The 16724-nt window shown below is 40.4% G+C and overlaps 2 protein-coding genes across 3 annotated transcripts; both read right to left on the bottom strand.

Annotated features, from left to right (window-relative positions):
- Positions 1-723: 723 nt before the first annotated feature.
- nat8 (N-acetyltransferase 8) lies at positions 724-3306 on the bottom strand. The gene is made up of 2 exons (XM_034576764.1): positions 3150-3306; positions 724-1662 (listed from the first exon to the last, which is right to left on the bottom strand). The coding sequence occupies exon 2, from the start codon at positions 1651-1653 to the stop codon at positions 979-981; it is 675 nt and encodes a 224-aa protein (XP_034432655.1). The 5' UTR covers positions 1654-1662; positions 3150-3306; the 3' UTR covers positions 724-978.
- Positions 3307-4071: 765 nt separating this feature from the next.
- Positions 4072-14811, bottom strand: slc39a8 (solute carrier family 39 member 8). Of its 2 annotated transcripts, none has more exons than XM_034576763.1 (8): positions 14507-14811; positions 13218-13380; positions 9938-10107; positions 9712-9834; positions 8855-9001; positions 6991-7198; positions 5937-6121; positions 4072-5103 (listed from the first exon to the last, which is right to left on the bottom strand). In XM_034576763.1, the coding sequence occupies exons 1-8, from the start codon at positions 14723-14725 to the stop codon at positions 4957-4959; spliced, it is 1362 nt and encodes a 453-aa protein (XP_034432654.1). In that variant the 5' UTR covers positions 14726-14811; the 3' UTR covers positions 4072-4956. The 2 variants fall into 2 exon arrangements, with proteins under 2 accessions (XP_034432654.1, XP_034432653.1); XM_034576762.1 differs by having other exon boundaries at positions 6991-7201.
- Between the last annotated feature and the right edge of the window lie 1913 nt (positions 14812-16724).

Below are 16724 nucleotides of genomic sequence, written 5' to 3' on the forward strand. Positions count from 1 at the left end.
ATTTTTAAATCAGAATTGAGTGAGGATTTACTGTTTTCTGTTTGACATCTGTCTTTGGAGTCTGGACTGATGATCGGTGGGTCTGACATCTTAAAGACAAAGTGATTCATCAAGAAAATAATGTTTATTGTGGATTAAATAAACAGAACCAGAGATGTTTCAATCGAGTTCCAAGCCTGAGGCAGAGATGGAGAAGCAGAGGTTCTGTCAAACTTCACTGCCCCCAGATTTCTCTGACTATCATCACTTGAGGACATTAACTTCACACAGCTTCATCTGGAGACACAAAAATAATTTACACGTGTTTTAAACATGTAAAATCTGTGGTTTCCCCTGTAATAATATCAGGGATGATAATCAGATCAGTGCATCTTTCATTTGACTCCGAATAACATAAGGAAAGTTACAAAATTAAAGGAGCAACTTGCGATCTATTGAATTGAGTTTCCTGTAGAAATGGATGAAATCATTTACAAAATGAATTAATTAACAGACTTTAAAAGAAGCTCCATCTAAGGAAACCCTCGGCAGCGTGACCACGGGCAGAGCAAACCTTCCTCAACTAATACAGTGGAAGTTGGATATAGTGGTGTGTGTGTGTGTGTGTGTGTGTGTGTGTGTGTGTGTGTGTGTGTGTGTGTGTGTGTGTGTGTGTGTGTGTGTGTGTGTGTGTGTGTGTGTCAGCTTGAGAGACGAGCTGAATCAATGCGCCTGCAGCTACATTTAAGAAAAGTATTAGTTATTAGTATTAGTAATAATTAAGAGAGAGAGAGAGAGACCTGGGACAAACGTGATCACTACAAGCAGTTTCCACTGTATTACAAGTAACTGACAATAAAAAAAAAAGGCTTTTGAAAACAATAATGATTTGTTGATTCAGTGCTCAGTTGTGCAATGCGTGCTAGAGAAACATCAGCACACTGATGAAACTGGGTAAATGAATGGTAGAGCGGACCTGAAATCGTCTTTCTGCTCGAGTTAGTCTCTTTTCCCATCTTTCTGTAAATCCAGTCTGTACTCAAGCAAATTGAAGTTCAGGATTTTGGCAGGAAATTGGGGAACAGCAAACTCTCTTATCTTCTGGAAGCCCATGTTCTCGTAAAGCTTCTGAGCCTCTGTCTGTATCACAGTGGTGTAGAGAATGACGGCTGCATAGCCCCTCTCACGAGTGAAATCAGTAATTGTCTGACACAGAGTCTTAGCGATGCCCATCCTGCGGTGACTGCGGCACACAGACATGCGTTTCAGCTCCAAGCACCCAGGCGCCTCCGTGGCGGGGAGGCAAGCCACTGTGGCGACCACCTGGCCATCACTTTCAGCCACCCAAAAACCAGAGTCCTTCTGGTTCAGGTAGGTCTCACTGATGCTGTTGAGGTCCTTCTTGAGGGAGGTGTCGATGTATTGGTTGAACATGTAGGCGACAAACTGCCGGGCCCCGGCTAGGCACAGGGTGAGAGCCAGGATGGGTAGCAGGAAGGACTTGGAGCTGGTCATGAGAGCGCAGAAGACGATCATGAGCACCATCTGCGTGAGCGGCTGTTTCAGGATGTGCATGAAGGACGTAGGAACGTGCTCGCTCATCCCCATGGTGAAGATCTCCTTCACTGCCTCGGCATCATCGTCTCGATATTTGCGGATCTGAATATTGGCCATGGCTCAACTCTGCATTTAAATTAAACGGGGAGACAAAAAGTAAGGGAGAGATTCATTTCACTTCATTTAAGAGGAAGAAAATAGTGCACATCTAATACATTAATCCAACAGCTGCAGGTTATTGTTATTTTTTTATTGGGATCTCTATTAGCTAAGAACTTAATGCTTTCACGTACATGACCCATACATTTTATATTCGTAATACAAACGCTTTTAAAATTGCTTTGGTTCTAGTTGGAGGAACTGTAACATGAGCCTCCTGACCTGTCATCACACCAGCAAACAAAAACAAAAGACCCACTGTTAATGTTGTGAGGAGCAACAATGGTCAGGGACCCTGATGAACTCAGGCCGAGCCCTAAAACACAGGTCGAGTTTGTCTTTGCTCAGTAAATCTCAAAGGAATAACTTTCACACTGATGAATCAATATTTATACAAAAATAGTCATGTAATAAAACGCTATCCTGAGAGATTTAATCTTCAGGCGCTTTATCATCTCCCTCAGGATTTTATCTATTTATATACGAGTGATTTCATGTGTACTGTCTGATTTTATGTAAAAACGAGAGAGCTCAACACACTGCAAGTTAAGAAAACACATGCAAATAGATAAAAAAAAACTCGTGGACATCAAGAAAACAACTTTGATGACATAAAGTCACAACACGTGTAAAGTGTGTGAAGTCTGCTGCTCGTCAGTGGCGATGGAACTTCACAAAGCACGGAGCTACAGACAGGTGCATCACTTGTGTGGGTCCCCTGGAAACAGTTCCATTGTCCTTTTTGATATTTGCAGTGCGTTGAGCCCTCTGGGCCACCGTACTTTCGTGAACGTGGTTATTTTACATTGGAATGATGGCACGTTGGGACAATTACAGTGTGTTTGTTGTACAAATTAAAGAGGCAGTGACTTTAAGCACTTGTTTTGGTACCTTGTTTCATTTGTGTCTGTGAAACTGGCACCAAACAAAACACACAAACACACAAATCCTGCAGTTAACCTCTTTAGGGAAATGTGCATTCGTCAGTAAGACACACATCACGGCACATCACTGTGTGGTTGACTTGCAGTTTATCGATTGATGAATAGTGAATCGTAGCGTATTGTTAGTTACTCTCTGTCACAGCTGGTCGTGTAGTGTGAACTGGTTTATAACCGGTTGCCACTGTTCAACCAGAATGACGTGAACTGACACAATCACTGCCTCACACGTGAGTGGGTTCCAAGGGTTTAACGGTGAGCAAGGCACCGTCACTAACCCCTGCTGTCATAAAACCTGTTATTCATCATCATCCATCTTTAAACACGTGGATGTCCAGTTCACGGATCAGCTGCTGCCTCCGAATCCAAAACAGACACGACTTCGATTCCCCCCTGGTTAGCGAACAGCAGTTAGCATCGGTGGCTAGCAGCGCTAAAACCCGCCGATTGGAGTGGAGACACCCGCTCAGAGGTGGATGTCGGAAGTAGAAACACTGAACAAAGACACTTCACCTGTTCGTGTGAACTCTTGGAAGCTGAGGACGAGCTGAGAGAAGCGGAAGCTCCTGGAAACTCAAACGAATCGATTCATGCTCGAGTCTCTTCGTTTGTTTGCGATCCAGCACGACGTCCTGGACTTGATGAGTTCAGGGACGCTCGCCAGAGTGGTACAAAGGACAAGTCAGTATCGTCTACAATGTAAATACAGTTGTTTTGTAACAGGTTTGTTACTTGTACCGGATGTTGTAACTTGTGTGTACGCAAAGAGCGGGTCACATTCCACATGTACCGGACATGAAGATAAGAACGGGACGTGGTGCAGGTCAGGTTTATTATCCACTTTTCCTTCTCATAGTTTACTGAATACGGACTTTACGGTGGGACGTGAACGCAACTTAGGCTACTTCCTCTTTAATGCTGATTGGCTGCGACATGTTACTTTTAATTAAAGGCACCTGAGTAAATACATATTAAAACATGTACTTAATATTCTTCATTTGACATAAGTTTAAATTAAATAATAAACAAATAAATACACAGTATCCAAAAATAAAGATCAAATAATTTGTCTAAATAATAAACATTTTGTGTGTTTCTGCTTTCTTACCTTAAGATATTTAATTTCATTTAATAAAGATACCCACATTAAACCATATTCTTACAATCCATACGCACCTTTTTATTGTACATAGTAAAAAATAAACTAAATTGCATAAAAATAGAAAGAGCTTCTGTAATGCCCCCAGGTACAATTTGAAAATCATTTTTTAGTTTTCACAATAAAATCTAGGAGACGAAACACAAAACGAAAATCACGTCTTAAATTGGTCGATTTTAGTTTTTCTTTCCCAAAAAAAAATCAAACTGTGAAAAAATCTGCATGACAAGCACCAGTGTCCCCCGAAAAATATACAGGCAGACTTTGTTTCTTATTCTATGTAATTGGGGAAAGATCACACGCCTCCTTCTCATAGCAGGTCATGAGAGATGTCATGTTTAACACAAAATATCATAAAATCTAATTTACAATAAGAGCAAAATATGATTTTATTTTGGGACACTTTTTATATCCTATGTTCTATGTTCACTGGGAAATAAATTTGGAGTGACTCACAGTTGTTTTCAAATATACATGTATTTCCTGTGGTTGATTATTTTAAAATCTTATGTGATACTTTAGCCTTTCGGGTGTGTGACATATTTTTGTCCATGTCTTTGTGTGTGTTGTAATACTTCTTTATATAACATAGGAAAAGTCAACTAAGACAGTTGTATTTTGAGCTACAGGAGGCATCATTCCCACAGGGGCCGTCAAAATATGAACATTTTCCAGTGTCTGAAATTTGGTCGACAGCAAAATACATTCTGTGAAACATGCAGATGAGAGAGTCCAGCGATACGACCTTGAGAAAGAGCCGGGAACAAAACACAGAGGTCAACCTCTGATGCCATAACAGCCCGAACAACGGCTGCTGTCACGACAACACGGCAAATGTTAGTTTACAAAGCAGCGCCGCTCAGGTACGACACAAGGAACATCTGTCACAATATATGAAGACTAAAAATAATAATTTATTTCCCCCTTAAAATAAATTTGTCTAGATTTCATACATGAAATGATTGTAAAGATTTGTTCCCTTTTATGGAGTAAACATTTCACTAAATCAATAGTAGAAAGACTTTTTTTTTTTTTAAAGTCCTTTACACGTTTCAGTTTTTTTTTGTACAAAACTTTCCCTTCACATTCACTGAGGGAGCCGAGTCAGCAGAAATGGAAGCAGCTCACGACTGTTTAATTTCCAGTTCGTGTTCCTCTCCTCTAACCCAGGTGGATTTCTCCTGCAAACATGGTGATCAGTAGAATGATGGCGAACCCGGTCAGCAGGCCGGCGTTCTGGATCAGGAAGAAAACGACCTTGTCCGAAGTCCGGTGCTGTTCCTGGGCTATTTTGTCCATCTCTGGGAACTGGGATTCAAAGTGACACACACACACACAAACCATTAACAAGCAATATGAGCGGGTCTGAAGTTAAAAAAAAAGTTTAGTTAGTGGTTTTATATTGTTCTTGTGCAAGTGTTTGCATGTGTCATTCTCAGCAAATCCCATAAAAACCAAAAGCAGCTATGAATTGATCCCAAAAACAACAACTCTTTGTTCCTGTAATCTGCTCTAGTACGTTATTATTAAGTTATGGGGAAACATTTGATAAAATCTGTTTATTTTTTAGAATATTCATTTGAAATAGTCTGGATAATTCCACTTTTAAGCCTCTAAAAGGTTTCTTCTGAGCCTTTTTTAAAATCACAAATGTATATATTTTTAATCATGTTTAAACCAGTATTCCTTGATTTTTCCAAGATGTGATTTGTGCCTCCACCAAGGAGGAGATATTTTCACCCATGTCTGTTTGTTGGTTTATTTTATAACAGGGTTACGCAAAAAAAACTCTGAACCAATTTCCACCAAACCCAATCTAGTTTTATGACCAATAAATAATTCAAGTTATCAGACTACTTCTGTTCTTGTTTTATATTACTTCCATAAGAACTAGGCAATCATGTGTGGGATTGTTTGGCTTCGTCGGATTGATGCTTTTTTTTTACTTTGGTTTCCACAAAAGTTGAGAAAAACTCCAGCTCTATCCTCGAAAGTCACTCCGGCACTTTTGTCTTGATGACACTTGGATTCTAAAGTTATTATAAAAACAATTTCATTCACTCCACATCACAACAGGAAGCCATTTTTATTATTATTGTAGCTACTGCGTGATTATCCTCAGATAATGTAATCTAACTCACCATATCCGCCAGCGCAATATACAGGAACATTCCTCCCGCGATGGCAAAGATTGCGTTGGGGGCAAAGTTGCTCCCCAGCAGAATTCCAAACGCGAGGCCGAAGTAACACGAAACCGCTGACAGCAGATTGAAGAAAATGGCTTGTGGGATGCTCATGCCAGAGTTCAGCAGGATCACAAAGTCTCCTGCAGAGGGAACAGAACACAGCATTGATTAGAGGGAGTGCAACGGGCAGAGGGGGCAGGATGTTGAAAGCATGGATGGAACTTTGCTCAACAGACAAACAGTTTATTACTACCAATTAATATCTTATAGCAGTATTAATACTCCCTGTGAAGCTTTAAAAAGGAGTGAAGGGCACTTGAGGGTTTTTCTTTAGGTTTGAGGTTAAAGTTGCAAAAGGTGAGACTTTTCTGGCCCAAAGTAAAAAAAAGTTATTGAAAGTTTAATTTTACTGCAGAAATTACTCAAAATCTTTTTCCACTTTTATTCACAGAGTTATGATTCCATGCTTTGTGTGACAATTCATGTTATATCTCTAACAATACATGTTATTGCTCTTTTACTGGAGGCATCTTCGTCTCTGAAGAAACTGGCAAACGTAGGTATTTTCATTTTGAAGACACAAATAAAGAAACAAAAGACACATTTCTGGTGCAACTCTGCAGCTTGTCAGGAGAGGGCGATAAAGATCATTGATTCTTAGTGGGAATTTGAGTTTGAATTGAATATTTCAAACTTAATTTCCCAGTTAAATTCCACTTTCAGTAGAAAAATCCTCTCATTCTGCCCTGACTCATATTTATATTCTGCATCTGTTTGCATCAGTCCTTCACTGAAAACATCACGTTTTAAATGGCTGCACCAGGCGATCAAATGGAAATATCCTAAATGTCTTGTTTTATTTTATAAACATTTCTTGAAAATCCAACCTGATGTTGTTCTGGTGTCTTTTGTAACTTTAGGTTTTCCATGAGAAGTTAAAATAAACTTTTGTGAGTTTACAGTGTGACTTTTCATGACTTGAAATGATTTTCCTCCATTTGTCGCTCACCCAGCTCGTGAGGAAACTCCTCACACACAATGGCAGTGGAGGTGCTGAACCCCGTCAGTATGGACACGGTGAACGAGGCACCGATAGCCAGGCCGTCGATGAAGTTGTGCACCGCGTCGCTCAGGGTTATCATCCACGCCACCGTCTTGATGTGAGAGATGCGTTTCCCCCGCAGCCATTGGCACATCTGACCCGAGTCCTGGTCACCCTGTGGAGGGACGGGACGGGACGGGTGAAAGGGAGAATGGCACTTTGATTTTTTACTCAGGAAGTCACATGCAAATAACAGTGTGGTACAGTATGTGGATTTAGTGAGCCACAAAGATAACACGCAATGATACTGTATCTCTGTGTTTAAAACCCAAAGTTCAAATCCGGAAAAATAAAGGACAAAGTTGAAAGTTTAGCTTTTTTTGCCACGATCTGGTCAACACTAGGTGAAGGCATTCTCTCCTCAATATCAATATCAAATTAAGACGGAATCTGACAATTTAAATACTGTTTTATTAATTGTATTAATTAAATACCAAGCAAGCAGCTCAGTGAGGCTGGAGTTGGAGCTTCAAGCTGATGTTTAGCAGGTTTATTGGACGAACTAGAATATTAAAATATGGAATAAGTTATGTTATAAACCTCAAATGGGGAAACCAGGGGCAAAAAAAACATCATCATCATCATCTTTATCAAATCAGAGTTGGGCAGACAGATTGGATGATGGGATTTATAATAAGGTCCTTTAGGAAATAGAGGAACCTGATGAGATATTAGCTCCATAAATCTGCTGGATTTCTTTCATCAAGATCCATTAATTAAATCCTGGATCTGCCCCCTGATCCACACCAAAATGTAACGGGTTCTTCCCTGAGCAGAACCACAACCGTCCACCAAGTTTCATGGGAATCTTTTCCGTTGATTTTGAGTAATCTTGCTCACAAACAAACAAACCAACAAACCAACTGTCAGGGGCGATAACAACCTCCTTTGGCAGAGGAGACAATGCAATGGTGATACTTTCTCTGAACTACATTCACCAATTACTACCAATTACTCTTCTGAATGTTGTTCAGCGACATCCAAATTTATTGTATTTCATCCTCATTGGGTCTAAAAAATGTCAAAGATGCTGATCATCCAATGACAGGAAACATTGTCCCCTAAAAGGATGGTGCAGCATTTGCCACAGAACTCTTTAATTACAAACAGAATGGCACAAGTGTGGTTGATGGGAAACCAGAGAGCCGGCGGACATAAACACAACCTTTGCAGTTTGGTTGCAGATCGTCTGCGGTGACAAAACATCCGTTCTCTCAGCCGCCGACTAACAAGGAGCCTTTGTGCTCGGCTCAGACAATTCCAGCTTTTACCGGGAGACGAGGGATCTGAGGCCGCCGGCCTGGTTTCACTGGTTTTCACTGCTCGATCCCTGTGTCACCGCCATGTCTGTTTGTTTAGTATTTTTTGATCCCTTCAAAGCCGGACTCCTCCACAAGACTCCAGAGATTTCACCGTTAAACATTAACCGAAGCTCTAATCACCCCGCGTTGTCTCAGCTGCTAAGGAAGTATATTTTGATTTACTGTCCCCATTAGCACGGTTACACTTTTTGACCCATAACGAGATTAAATCACAGTCGTCAGTTTATAGTCCATGATCGATTCAGATAAGACCTGCGGGAGACAGCATGTCTCTGGCTTCTTTAAACGCTTATCTCAAGACTCAGCTACTTAAACAAAGGATCACTGAGTGCATGGTGGCAGAGCTGCAGGTTAATGTGATATGTGCAATCAGGGATCATCAGTCATTCCATCATTTCCATTTCTACCACAGATGAAAGGGTTATGGAAAACATGAGTGTGCTTGGTACCTGAGAATCTCGGCTCAGGCTGCTCTTGTCTAAGGCGATGGTGCTGATCCCAGTCAAAATGATGGAGTCACTCTTTTCTGTTATGTCTCCATTCTGAAGGGAGTTTTCCGGAGTCAACTCTGCAGGAGCGAAGTGGCTGTGGCCGTGCTGAGCAGGAGGCAGACGTGCACAACAAATGAGAAAACACAGGTTTCGTTAAAGACACTGAACAATGTTAGAGTTACAGTCAAATGACCAAAAATGCTTGATATCTGCAGGGATTTGATCATGAACCCAAGTACATAAAAAGTTAAAAGATTATCAACACTATGACATTTCAAATAGTTGTCGAGTCATTTCACACAAAACATGTGAGCATGCAGTTGCAGTTCAAACAGAGTTTATTCAAAGCTAAGCTAATGGACTGTTAACTTCATATATCATACAGACACTAAAGTGGATTTAATATTTTCATACAAATCTTGGCAAATAAAAAGCTTTTATTAAAATTTATTTCAGACTCAAACATTTTCCTTCCTACACTATGGACAGATATTATCTTTATTTTACTTTAAATATAATAAATATGAGGGTTCTATGCAACAAAGACCACTTTTCACAAAGTGTCAACTCTTTGACACTAGCGACTTTGACCCTGACGTAATATGATTATTTTAAATAATGTGCACGTCTCCCATAAAGTGTAAGTTCTTGCGGCAGTCAGCAATTGGAAGTGGAGTTATCCCATAAATCTGAGCTGTGCAGTGGCACATTTACAACGGAGATACGATGATACTGTTACCGGTCTGTAATAAATGAAAAGTGGTTTAATAAACGAATAATGATAAACAGAGAAATGAGTTCCTCTGTGTCGTTACCTCGTGGTCCATCCGCAGAGCCAGTTTCAGAACCTTCTCCACAACGAACAAGAGATAAAACCCTCCGAATATTCCAACTGCATTCCCCACATAGTTATCATGTTTGGGATCAAAGCCCAGGGCCTGTGGAAGAACAGGTAGAAAAGTTCAGTTTCTTATAAATTAACCATCTTCTAAACATTCTGTACGAGTTTCCTGAGCCGAGGTTTGATGCTGCCTCTGTCACCTCTGGTATGAGCTGAAGTACGGCGTTGGAGAAGAGCGTCCCGATGGCCAGGCCAATGAAGTAGGTCAGCACTTTGGGGAAGTAGGATTTTTTGGTGAATGGAATCAGCAGGAGGCCGAGCAGAGACGCGAGGTTGATGATGGTGACGGCCAGAAACCCGTAGCCCCACACTGTCAGGAGAGGAAGGACAGACAGCTGTTATTATTCAATCATTGTCATCATGGAGGTTCTTTGCATTTCATCTGGTGCTTTGACTTTGTTTTGGCATTTATGGCTTTTTTTGGCGGCGGCGTCTTCCTTGGATTTCCTGTTGGTGTGCAGGAATGTTTGACTGTTTGTTTTTACTTTTTATGTTTGACCGGATGTTCTGTCGCTGCTCATCCAAACCACTGATTCTTCCTCTTTTGACTGATTCGTCCTTGTGGCAACAGTGTAAAACCCTCTATGGTAAATGTAGAAGCTGGCTGGTGCCCACATTGAAGACCCTCACTGAGACAGGACCACATATGAAATCCCACCTCCTCTGACTCGCAGATAAGTAAGAAACCATGGAGCTACAACCCTTATTTCTGGGTGAGTCACAGTCTCCGGCCTGTGGGTAACACACGAGTTACAGTTTCTCACTCACAGTCTTATTAATTATCACCAACACGGCAAGAAAGTTCTGATGCCGGACGTTTCATCTCGCAACAGCATATGTTCTAAACCCATATTGGTGATAAGCATTTTATTATGTTTTGTTGAATTAGCCTCGAGTTAGCAAACTTTGGAAACAATGTTACATCCTTAAAATACAATAGAATTTAATTTAATCCCGACACAATAATAAGATTTGTCGCAGCTCCATGAAAGAGCCAGATTCAGTCCCACGACGTGCCACCCTTCATTCTCTTAAAATCACGGCTCATATCTAATATGACGCAGTAACCTGACAGATGTGCAGCTCGACAAAAAGACACAAAAACACTTATTTATTTGCAGAGGAGACATTCTGGTGGAGGAACCAGCAGGAATTACGACCATCAGACTGAACAACAGGCACAGTTGGTTGTATCTGTGTCAACAGCCCTGAGTGTGTGACGGGGGAAACTGGGAGGTCAGTGTGAGGGAGTCAATCCAGGACAGTGTGGAGCGTCACGGAAAACCTGTCCTCCACAGGAGACAGGTTTTTATTTAATCATATACCAACACACCTCATGGGGGGTGTTTCTATAGACCTGGGTCGTACTCAGCTGAACTGTCTCAATATTTGACAAATGAAATACTGATATCGCGTAAATATAAACATATGATAATGTAAAATACACAATTCAGTTCAGGTTCACGCTCAAGATTAGAAGGTTAAAGTATTTTAATGTATTTTTAGTGCAGTATTTGCCAAGAAAGCAAAGTTAAAAAGGAATTCCGCTGAAAGTAACTTTCATGACGATATCTGTATTGTAAATTCTTTCTGCCTCAACTGAACTAATCAAGTTGAACTATTAACTGTTTTGTCGATTGACGAGTAGTAAACTGACTATTCTATCTATAGTGTGATAATTGTTCCAGTCATTTATTAGACATCTATCATTACCTCCTCAAGTTGCTGTTTATATCCATGTCTGTCCACATTCATATAATACACATGTATGTATGTAGTGAACACTCAATGAATTTTATAAAAAGTGCGGGTTATAAAAGTGTGGGTTATTGTTAGTGAAACTCCCTCCGTGACTTCCTGATCCGTCATGTTCCCAGAACGTGAGCTCGTAGTGATCTCGGCTTGTCACATTTCACCAAGTAGATGTTTGTGCCAGGACTGGAGGGATTCCCTCCGGTGTTCCCTGAGATAACGTGTTCAGTGAATTCACCGTGACCTTGAATTTTGGCCAACACATTCTAATCAGTTCATCGTTGAGTCAAAGTAGAAACCTTTGTACCAAATTTGAAGAAATTCCTTTACGCCGTATTTTGAGATTTCGCCTTCGTGACAGTGGAACCGAAGAACGAACTGAAAACACCTGCACACCTATTTGCATTCAGCTGCCTGGAGGTTTAGCAAAGGGCCAAATATTTGCTTGTTTCAGCTTCTCCACAGACAGGAAAGAACATATTTGGTGATTTCTTGGTTAAACACGACATTGAACTAAAAATACTTGGGCTTTTGAAGGTTGGTCAGATAATGCAAATCATCATCTCAGGTATTTTTTCAACATTTTATAGACAAAACCAACAATAGAGAAAACCAATTAGCAGATGAGTCAATATAATATACAATATAATGTATAAATATATATAGGCTGGCATTTAGTTATACCTAGAATATCGGTATAGGCATCAGTCCTCTACAAAGAGTAAACAGAAGTGAGCCGACTACACTCACGTTATGCTTCACTGAACTAAAACCAACAATCCAATTCAACAGTAAATCCTCTTTTCCCCAAAAGGGATCGTGTTCAGTTGTTGTTGAAACTGTTTGGATTCAAACCCACGGAGGATGTTTGTGTTGCTGTCGCGTTCATTTGCGTGACACTTTTAACTGTTATTGAAATCAACGGGAAATATAACAGAAACTTCCACGGGTCGGACGGCGTGATAATAAAGCAGATTGCAGAGGATCCTGTTTTAGAAGCGGCGCCTTGACACATCCCTCCGTGGAGCTTTGACCACAGTTCACACTTGTCCCACGTGTGACCCACTAAACAAAGGTTTCTAACACTTGACCTCTTGTCACTTCAAAATCAAAGGGTTTTAACGCTTGGCCTCAAGATGACTTCAAAGACTGGAGCCCTAACGAAACCAAGTGGCACCATTGACCTTGAAAACGACCCCACAGAGGTGAAATACGTGGGCCCCCCCCCGACTCGTCACTCAGAACTGAAGCCGGCTACGTCTTCAAGTTTCTACAACCAGTCAAATCATAATTTCCAGTTTCTTCGACTTAGATCCAGGATCTGAACTCGATCGAGAACCTTCAGAGACGAGTTCACAGCGACTCAGCTCTGAGGTCGGATCCGAACCCTCGACCTCAACCCTGAATGAAATGCAACTTCAGCCAATAGGTGTCCAGAATGCCAAACATCCTCATTGTTGTTTTAAGGATCCACAAGAGAAAAACAAATATCTATGAAGATTTAAAGTCTTTTCTCCAGCATTTGTTCTGTAACTGTGGATAAAAGCACCACCAGAGTGAATTCAAGGAAACGAACCCTTCATGACCTGTGAATTATTTGAGTAGAGGGGGGGGCGGTTCTGACAAATAAAGCGGGAGGCGAGCAGCAGTGGAGATGAAGCAACTCACCAGAGTAGTCGGCCGACGCCAGGGTCTCGGCCTCAGTGTAGGGGCAGGAGGGCAGCAGCACCTGGGTCAACACGGCCGGACAGATCATCCCCAGATGTCCCACATTCAGCTGACTGACATTACTGAACCCGAAGCGGGACAAGATCTGCTCGGCCGAGAGACACTGAAGGACACAGAGACATTTGAAGATTTAAAAAAATTATTTCTAAATCTGTCTTTTGTCTAAAATCCTTTCTTCTTCTTTTTTAAATGTTCTCACATTTGTCATTTTTGCGTGTTTATTAGTCATCTTGAATGAAATCTGTTTTCTAAAGCAAGTTTTATTATTATAGTTGAAAGGGGACAGAGCATTATCTGTTAATGATGTTAATTATGAAGCTAATCATACCACAAAGTAGAAATCAGTAGAGAAAAGGTTACAAAAGTGATTATATTCAGGTTAGATTGTTATTATGAAGCTTAATTCTGGACACAATTGTGATTTTAATCATTAATTTACTTCCGAAATCAAAACATATGAGCTAAAGCACAGAATAAAAGAGGGAACTGATACAAAAAAGAATTAATAAGTAGATTAAGTAGAAACGAGTAGAGAAAAGCTAAGAAAAGCGATAATATATATTATATATGCCTGCTGGTTAAAGCTTGTAAGAGAGAATTGAGTTTTTTGATCATGTTGCATTAATTACATCTTAAAGCAAAACACATGAAGAAAATGGGAAATCAATTCAAATTAATGAGGAATTAGTAACAAGGAGGCTGTAGGATAATAACACTACAAAGTAGAAATGAGAAAAGTTTAAAAAAAAGTTATAATACATATTATTAAGTGTTAATTGCACAAACAGAATTGTTTATTGATCACGTTTCATCTAAAAGTAGCCACAAAGTAGAAATCAGTAGAGAAAGGGTTTAAAAGGGTATTTAGGTTTATACATGTTAATTAAATGTTATTATGAAGCTTACTTTTAATCATGTCTGCATTAATAAATAATGAAATGCATTATTTACTTCTAAAATCAAAACCTATGAGCTTCAGCACTGAAAGAAATGTGAAACCGATATAAAAAATATTAAATAATAACAATATTCATGTTAGAAATAAGCAATTAGTCAGTCAATGTTTCAAGCTTTAACTACAACGTGTAAAAAAAAGTTTATATGAAACTATTCAATTAGTGGTAAAGGGATAAAAAAAGTTAATTTAGGACTGAAAGCAGCAACAAGCCCACTCAGCTCCTGTAAATCAGAATGAGTATGTAAAATAATGTATAAATGTAAATGCTCACATCTTGGTTTTCCAGAGGATTGTGTAGAAACACGGACTCGGACCTCCTGGCTGAGATCAGCAGCAGCAGATCCTTCAGATCGTGCGTGGAAATGGACGAGTTTTCTCCATAAAAGTGTAAAATATCCTCCAGAAAGTCGAGTCCCGTCCCGGCAGCCGGACTCAGACTCCGGGTCGAGCCCAGCAGCGCGAGGCTCAGGAGGCATCCTAAATGAAACATGTCTGCAGGTTTTCAAAAGTCTCCTCTTGTTGAAAGATGAATCTAAGAACTCTTCTCCTTCTGCTTCTGCTTCTTCTTCTTCTTCTTCTTCCTCTTCTTCTTCTTCACTCAGACGCACAGATCATGGTTCCTTGCTGCTGGAGCAGAGTCCGGTCCATGAGTCTGCGGGAGCACGGAGGGTTTCTCTGCGGATCTCCCTCCTGCGTGGCTCTGCGTGACCCTGCGGGGCTGAGTGAGGGGGAGGCCCGGGTTCAAAGATCACACCGCACCGTCAGGGTGGAAGGAGGGGGGGGGAAACAACATGGAGGTGACCAACCGCGTGCACTCACCGTTTCAATGCACACACACACACACACACACACGCACACACACTAACACGCACGTGCATGGGAGAGTGTGTGCAGAAAGCATGCAGGTGTGCAGCGCAGATGCAGATGTGCGTCCCTTTGTTCAAGTGTGACACAGCTGGAAGTTAGAAAACCCACACACAACCATGATGATCAGTGCATGTGAGTCCCCTGTGTGTACTTTAAAGGTCCATGACGTCGCCTGGTGGCCGCTGCTGGTCACTGCAGGACAAGCAAAGCAAAGCTGTGGTGCAACAGTAAAACTGAGCAGGTCTTAAAATCACTGCTTCAGCAGCAGGGTTTGTTTCCAGGGATGGATTCACCATTAAGATAATTTACTAAACAAAAAGTATTAATACCACTGAATGATGCCTTATTTTTGTAAATGTCAATATCCCCTTTTATACCTTTAAATGCTTACAGGACTTTATTTATATAACATTTCACTGTATAGCTTTAAACCTCTATACTTTTATATATTATCACATTTGTATATATTTCCTTTAACACCTTTAACGTTTAAATTTATGTTACATTTCTGAATATATCGTACATGAAGCTGTATGAGGTCGATTTGACATAATATTGGATGTGGTATGTTCGGGATGAACATTTAGATTGTATAATATATATGCTGCTGTTTATGGTATAGAGAGATTGTATATCTGAGACGCTCTCTATATTGTTGGCAGGTCTATTGCTTCAGATATGTATGTGTGTGTGTGTGTGTGTGTGTGTGCATGCATTGTGTGGCTCTGTGTTTTAACTGATGTGTGTGTGTGTGTGTGGCTCTGTGTTAACTGAGACGTGTGTGTGTGACCACATGACCTTCCCCTTGTGGGATATTAATGTTACCTTGACCTTGACCTTGATTTCCTTTTATAACTTTCTATACTTTTATATTATCCCATGTGTGTATAGTTGATAAATGGCTTGAACACATTGCATCACTTGTTGTCCAAGTTAATAATCAGTTAATAAATGGATTGTGGTCCAGATGACGTGTAGCAGAAGGTACGTGGGTGAACAGTCCAGATTTACGCCCATGAATTAAAGAACGATGCCGGAGGGAGATTTCGTTCGGCCAAGTCTTCCAAAGGTTGTTCTCATTAATGGTTAACAGGTCTGCATTAAGTATTAGCGACTGATTAATGATCAGAAAAGCCCGTTTAACTACATCTGATAAACCCGTTATCAGAAAGTGCTAATCTCTGATGGTGTAGCCGATAAAAGTGGAACTCATTGTAACTGCCCTATGAACAGTCGGCTGGAAATGCATCATATTTTACAAGCTGGTTGAATATCGGCAGGTTAAAAGAAACCTTATCTGCAACGTAACTGTTTAATTAATGCAGTGCAGTAAAATGTACATTATTTGCCTCTGAAGAAGGAGTTTCATATACTTAAATACTCAAGTACCTTAAAATTATACTTAAGTAGACTATAAGCAAATACACGTTGTCAGATTTCACCATTGTTATCAACAGTTTCAATGGAATCGACATGATGATGCAACAAAGGGACTGAAGGGATTAAATGATGAGTCAATCGAAAGAGAGAGGAAAAGAAAACTCACTGTTCAACTCACACAAAGTTATCAGTCAGTCTGTGGCTCTGGCTGCTGTAGCTTTAAGATTTTTAACTGTTAAAAC

The sequence above is a fragment of the Hippoglossus hippoglossus genome, chromosome 22, assembly GCF_009819705.1.
Source record: "Hippoglossus hippoglossus isolate fHipHip1 chromosome 22, fHipHip1.pri, whole genome shotgun sequence".
NCBI classification, from domain to species: domain Eukaryota; kingdom Metazoa; phylum Chordata; class Actinopteri; order Pleuronectiformes; family Pleuronectidae; genus Hippoglossus; species Hippoglossus hippoglossus.

What these genes read in the sequence shown, in the direction of transcription:
- nat8 (XM_034576764.1), bottom strand. Translation starts at nt 1,653, where the DNA reads ATGGCCAATATTCAGATCCGCAAATATCGAGACGATGATGCCGAGGCA.
- slc39a8 (XM_034576762.1), bottom strand. Translation starts at nt 14,725, where the DNA reads ATGTTTCATTTAGGATGCCTCCTGAGCCTCGCGCTGCTGGGCTCGACC. An exon ending in TACTTCAGCTCATACCAGAG is followed by an intron (nt 9,835 to 9,937) that starts GTGACAGAGGCA and finishes GTTCTTCCACAG; the next exon opens with GCCCTGGGCTTTGATCCCAA. An exon ending in ATATTGCGCTGGCGGATATG is followed by an intron (nt 5,104 to 5,936) that starts GTGAGTTAGATT and finishes TTTGAATCCCAG; the next exon opens with TTCCCAGAGATGGACAAAAT.